This window comes from Rutidosis leptorrhynchoides, chromosome 2 (assembly GCF_046630445.1).
Source record: "Rutidosis leptorrhynchoides isolate AG116_Rl617_1_P2 chromosome 2, CSIRO_AGI_Rlap_v1, whole genome shotgun sequence".
Lineage (NCBI taxonomy): Eukaryota > Viridiplantae > Streptophyta > Magnoliopsida > Asterales > Asteraceae > Rutidosis > Rutidosis leptorrhynchoides.
Window position 1 is genome coordinate 403,070,929 of NC_092334.1, and position 6,693 is coordinate 403,077,621.

At 34.1% G+C, this 6,693-nt stretch overlaps 1 protein-coding gene across 1 annotated transcript; it reads left to right on the forward strand.

The window, feature by feature from the left end:
* Positions 1 to 4,811: 4,811 nt before the first annotated feature.
* Positions 4,812 to 5,458, forward strand: LOC139889112 (uncharacterized). The gene is made up of 3 exons (XM_071872082.1): positions 4,812 to 5,204; positions 5,256 to 5,399; positions 5,441 to 5,458. The coding sequence occupies exons 1-3, from the start codon at positions 4,812 to 4,814 to the stop codon at positions 5,456 to 5,458; spliced, it is 555 nt and encodes a 184-aa protein (XP_071728183.1).
* The last annotated feature ends 1,235 nt before the right edge of the window (positions 5,459 to 6,693 follow it).

A 6,693-nucleotide genomic window follows, 5' to 3' on the forward strand; every position in this document is an offset into this window, starting at 1 on the left:
TTGTTGAAAAGGTGGGACTATGATCTCACCTCGAGTGCACGTATGTAAAAGTACTTCAACAAGTAAACGTGTGCAAGAACGAATGCTAGTCTTGACCTAAACAAATAGGTTTGTATCAATATCGGTAAACACGATAGGTCAAAGTGTTCAATTAGTCCTATGGCTCGTTACGACTCAAATATATAGCTTGTGAATCACGTTGTCAAGTTTCATGCAAGAATCAAGTATAAAATAAGATTAGAACGATTGCATAAGTGTTTTGTTAAGTTTGACTAAAAGTCAAACTGGTCAAAGTCAACGAAAAAGTCAACGGGGTCGGGTCGGGTCGGGTCCCGAACTATTTTCCTGAGCTTAGAAATCATATATGAGCATGTTGTCGAAGTTTCATATTGATTGGGGGTGCGTAGCATACTTAGAATTAAGCGAAATTTGACATTTTTGGGCAGTCTGCCTCAGATGCGCCGCATCTGAGGCAGATGCGCCGCATCTGCATCTGTTTCAGCAATTCTGGGGCAGTTTTCACTTATACGATTTCAACTTCAAACGATCATAACTTTTGACTCGTTAACATTCAAAACACGTATCTTATATCGTTGGAAAGGTAATTTAAAGAGGAATACAACTAAACACATTTCATGAATCAGTTCCATCATTAACAACAATGAAAACCTCAATAAATGATCGTTAAATGTTCAAAATCGAAGTTTCGAGTTCATAAAATGCATTTCTTGACTCGGGAATCCAATTTACACATACGATATGCCGTTTTGAAGGTATTGAAACATACATTACAACTAATCACTAATAACATTTCATGGCATTCAAAGCATCAAAATTTTGTTTTAGAGTTCATCAAACCCTAATCAAAATCATGAATTCAACCATTTTGTAAATGAAGCTTTTCTAAATCAACCTACACATTAAAATGAAGCTAATGATGCTAGTAACACATTTAATACATGAACTTTAACATTTAAACAACATTTAATCAACCAAAATCAAGGATTAAGCACACCCATTTCAAGTTCATGCTAGTTACTCCAAAAACAACAAATCGAGCAAACAAAACATATATTCATGTTATACTTGAGCCATAGACACTAATTAACACCATTTCAAGTATATAAAACGAATTTAGAGAAATATAGTGTTTTTAGAAACCTTACCCCAAGCTATGAAATTTGTACCAAATCGAAGAGGATGAAGAGAGGATTCCAAATATGTAATTTGTTTTGATGTTTGCTTGCTAAATCCGATTTAGATGATGAATTAGTGAGTTGGTTGAAGATGATGTTCTTGGTGACTAGAGAGAAAAAGGAGGTGAAGATGGATGGAAATGAATGGATGAGAATGGTGGGTTGACTAGTTGACCTAGTCAACTAGTTTGCCCACTTGACAACTTCGGTCCCTCAAGTTTCAAAACGGGTGCGAGAATTAACCAAACGAATTATTTTAAAAATGCTAGAGTAACCGAGAGATGTTATAATTAAATAACAGGAATATTAAGAACGTTAGTCAACGGAAAATACGATTTTTAAATAACGAAAGGTATTATTTTAAAAAAAACGGTGTTAAAAATAAATTTAACGAAAAAACGCGGGATGTTACAACTATCATTCAGTTAAACAAATATAAAGCCCATTAATAGCCCATAGTCCAATTTTCACAAGTGTAGGTTTTTTGTCCTACTCCCAATTATGGTACAAAGCCCAATAACCCCGTCTTTAATATTTAGTCCAACATCATGATTACTTCGGCTTAAATAAGCATAATAATAACTTAGCTACGAGACATTAATTTAAAAAAGGTTGAACATAACTTACAATGAGTATTAATCGCGTAGTGTTACACGGACAGAATTTCGACTTACAAACTTAAAATATTGGCCAACATAACCTTATTATTATTAAACTTTAAATTAAAATTAAAATTAAAATTATATATATATATATATTTTACATAGATAGAAAGAAGGAAAAGGATGATTAAAATCGATCAGAATGCGCGGCCTTTTATAGGCCCACTTTGAACTGTACAGCTCCGCGAGTGCGGAGATTTTATGCTTTACAGCTCCGCGAGTGCGGAGATATGGATTCCAGCTCACCATTGTGATTTAAACGTGGGCTGCTTATAAATATAATATATAATAAGATATATAATTAATTATATATTATATTATATTTTTGTGCATAGTTGACTTGTAATTTTTGGTCCGTTGCGTCGCATGCTGAAAGTTGGTTCATGTCTCGGTTCTGGATTTTCGAACGCCTTTTCGTATAATTTAATATCTTGTACTTTGCTTTTTGCGACTTGTACTCTTGTAATTTTTAGACGTTTCTCATCAATAATTTGAACCACTTGGATTGTACTTTGTACTTTTTAGCTTTTTGGTCGTTTGCGTCTTCAAATCGTCGAATCTGTCTTTTGTCTTCACCTTTTATTATTTAAACGAATATCACTTGTAAATAGAACAATTGCAACTAAAAGCTTGTTTTTCTTAAAGGATAATGCTATGAAATATATGTTCATTTTTAGCATTATCACACGGGTACCTGCGGGTCACGTTTTTTTCGCCTATTGCCATCGCTACTGTCCTCAAATGAGTCATTGTGTCACGAGCTCGTCACGAACACATCACAGACATGGCTGGAAGTCCTCTTATTATCCCAATATACTAAATGCAGTATCGTTAATATTTTGACGGAGTTCTAACTTCAAAATAATGATATTCCTCATTTTGATTAACATTTGATAAAGCAATTCTTTAAAGGTCAAAGTAAACATAAGTAGCCTAAATTAGAAAATGGGGGTAAATTGTTACATTTTAATAGAATTTTCTCCTACAGCGGTCCCAACGGTCTTGCCATCCTCACTGCCCTCCACTCTGCCCTGCAGTGCCCGAATGGCACCACTAAGCCCTGCTAGCCACCCTCGATCTACCCTGGTTTTTCACGCTCCGTTTTGTGATTCTCAAGCATGTTGTAGCACAGGTAAGATGGAGATATATGTTTTAATTAGTTGTACAATTAACTTTGATGGTTGTAACTTATTTAATTATATAATATTGCGGGTCCTAATTTATTTGACGATGTAATGTCATTGTTAAGAGTGTTTAGTTTTGGATTAGACCTGGTAAAAAAATGTTGATGTGAAACTTATGTGGCATCTAGTTCTGGTGAAAAAGCTAGCCTCTTATAAGAATGCAAACCACTTAAGTTCAAGATGAACTTGATATATCTTGTATTATGTGGGTGGAACATCCAAAATCCATGATTACTATAGAATTCTTTAATCTTTAATCATTGATGGTAATGGTAATATATCTCTACTAGTAACGTGGGGCCGCATTTCCAAGGGGCTGGGAAGTGCCAGATAACCAAAGTCATGAGTAGGGATAACAATGGATCGGATATGGATCGGGTGTACCTATATCCATATCCATATCCATATAATTTTTAAAATTCATATCCATTTCCATATCTGTTTAAATATAATTCATCCATCCATATTCATATCTGTTGGGATTAAGCGGGTTATCGGTGATCCGTTGGATGTTAAGTTTTTCTAAAAATATTCCTATTATGAAATGAAATAATCAAAATGTAAACAGTAACATTTATTTACCTTATTATAAACGGTAACATTCATGGTTACTTTAAAGGAAAGCGTTGTCTGAGAGGGTGATATGATGTACCCTTATTTATTTACCATGGTGATGGAAGTGTTATCTCTTATGCTCCATCGTAACGCGCGCCAAAATGATGATTTCAGGTTCCATCCAAGGTGCGAAAATCTGAAACTTATTAATTTAAGTTTTGCTGACAATCTTTTCTTGTTTGCTCATGCCGATATAAATTCAGTTAAGGTCATCTCTGATGCCCTTGATGAATTTAAGAGGTGCTCATGTCTTACGCCTAGTCTTCCCAAGAGTACATGTTTTTTTTTGCTAATGTTTCCTCAAATGTGAAGAATCAAAATTTAGACTTAATGTCGTTTGAAGAAGGATCCTTTCCTGTTCAGTATCTTGGGGTGCCACTTATATTGACTCGTCTCTTAAGCCATGATTATAATCCTCTTGTTGAGATGGTAAAGAATCGCATTGAAGATTGGAAGAATAAATTTTTATCGTTTGCGGGTAGAGTGCAATTGATTTCTTATGTTCACGTTTCTATGCAAGTGTATTGGTATTCGGTTTTTATGCTTCAGGATAATGTTATTAAAGATATAAAGAAATGCCAAGGGGATTCCTTTGGTGTCAAGGTGAAATGAAAAGAGGAAATGCGAAAGTGAAATGGGATGTGTGTTGTCATAAGAATGAGGGGGGGGGGGGGGGGGGGGGGGGGGGGGGGGGGGGGTCTTGGTATTAAACGACTCAAATGTTGGAATATAGCTTTGATGAGTTCCCATGTTTGGCACATTTTGTCAAACAATAATTCATTGTGGGTTCGATGGATTCATTCATATCGTCTGATGGTAGTTCAGCCGGTTGCAAGTTGGAGTTGGCGTAAAATATTGCAAATTCGGGATGTGATTTGTAATCACTTCATTCATATTATTCGGAATAGGCAGAATACTGTTGCCTGCCTGCCTGGTATGATATTTGGGTCACTCCTACACGCCTTATTGATTTTTTTTTCCTTGAAGAGATATTATTCGCATTGGTTTTAATGCAAAGGAAAAAGTCAGTGATATATTTCATGATGGTATTTGGACTTGGCGTCATGAATGGGCTGCGTCTGTGACTGCATTGACATCTGATAGTTGTCTAAACCAAGAAAGTGGTGCTGATATTGTTAAGTGACGAATGCTAAATGGTAACGTGGTTGACTTCTCGGTTAGTGCGGTATGGCATACTATCAGTCCCCAAGCTGATTGCTGATTGTGTAACATGGGTAGATGTAGTTTGGTTTTCACAATGTATTCCGCGTCACGCATTTATGGTATGGCTTCTTATGGGAGAGCGTTTGAAAACTCAAGATAGGCTTAAAGAATGGGAACGTAATTTAAACTCAAACGCTAGGCTTTTGTGCTCTCTATGTAAAGAACAAGAGGATACTCATGCTCACCTTTTTTTTTTCTTGTTCCCGTATGCTTTTGTTATTTGTAGCAGGGCTGCGCAGTTGGTTAGCATGCCAAAATGGGGGCCAGAGTGGATAAATATCAGAGATTTGTTGGTTTCGTTGGCTAATCGTAATGTGGCAAGGGTTACTATTGCAAAGATTATGTTTGGCGCTTTGGTTTACTTCATTTGACAGGAATGCAATGCAAGATTATTTGGTAAACCGCCTAGAGATGTTGATCAACTATGGTCTACTATCTATTCGACTGTGACATTGAAGGTTTTGACGTTGAATTTCAAGGATACTCACAAGGTGCGGATTCTAAAAGATAAATGGAAGGTGCTGTGAGGATTTGTAATGTTTGGTTTTCTTGGGTCTAGGTTCTTAAAATAGCCTAGTTGATTGTAATTGTGGCTGATAGTAACATGGAATGCTTTTTTACACGATTCTTTTATTATTTTTAATAATATTCACTAGGATAACCCTTTACTCAAAAAAGAAATAATCAAAATGTATTTAACAAAGATATGTAATATATGAGATATATAAATTTGATACTATTTACATAGTTGTATTTTCACAATCTACATTTTCGATGACATTTTAATAGTATATAGTGTACACACACACACACACACACACACACACACACACACACACACACACACACACATATATATATATATATATATATATATATATATATATATATATATATATATATATATATATATATATATTTGGGTGGTAAATGGATATATCTATGGATGATAAATTGTCATCAACACCCGATCCATTAATTTAACACATCATCCATATTTATATCCATATCCATTTATCATCCGTTTAGATCATCCATATCTATATAAATGGATCGATCGGATGGATATCCAATGGATTGGATATCCATTGCCATCCCTAGTCAAGAACAGAAATTTTTATTGCAATTTTCTGGTATTATTAAATGACGCAATTGCCCCTAAAATATCAAAATTTTACATTCACATGCCATAGTGCTACACTAATTTAATGGCGAAGAGCTCAAAACCTTTCACAAATCATTATATATATATATATATATATATATATATATATATATATATATATATATATATATATATATATATATATATATATATATATATATATATATATATGCATATACATATGTATATATATGGTCATCATCAAGAGGGAAGCACTTTTTTCGGGGGAAGTAAAAAATTTTTGAATTTTTTTTCCCCCTACATCAAGTTTAGGTAAAAATATGAACATTTAAAAAAGACACTTTGTGATGAATGTTATTATTTAAGCGGGAAAACGATCATCGAAGAAATAATTGATAATATTCATTATGAGTAATGTTATTCCTAATAATATTTTTGGAACGTTGTTTTCTTTCATCATATATGAAGTTTTTTTTCAAAATTTAGCCCGATTTAGAGTTTAAGGTTTAAGGTTTAGTGTTTTGGGTTTAGTCGGACAAACCCAAAACCCTAAACCCAAAACTCTAAACCGTTTGTGTTAAAAATTCAATCTAAACCCTAATTTTTAAACCCTAAACCCTAATTTCTAAACTCACCCCAATTTCTAAACCCTAATAGCTAAACTCTAATGTTTGAACCATAATTTC

Coding starts and splice junctions, on each gene's coding strand:
- LOC139889112 (XM_071872082.1), top strand. CDS start 4,812: ATGGTAACGTGGTTGACTTCTCGGTTAGTGCGGTATGGCATACTATCA. Junction 5,205..5,255: donor CTAATCGTAATGTGGCAAGG/GTTACTATTGCA, acceptor TTCATTTGACAG/GAATGCAATGCAAGATTATT.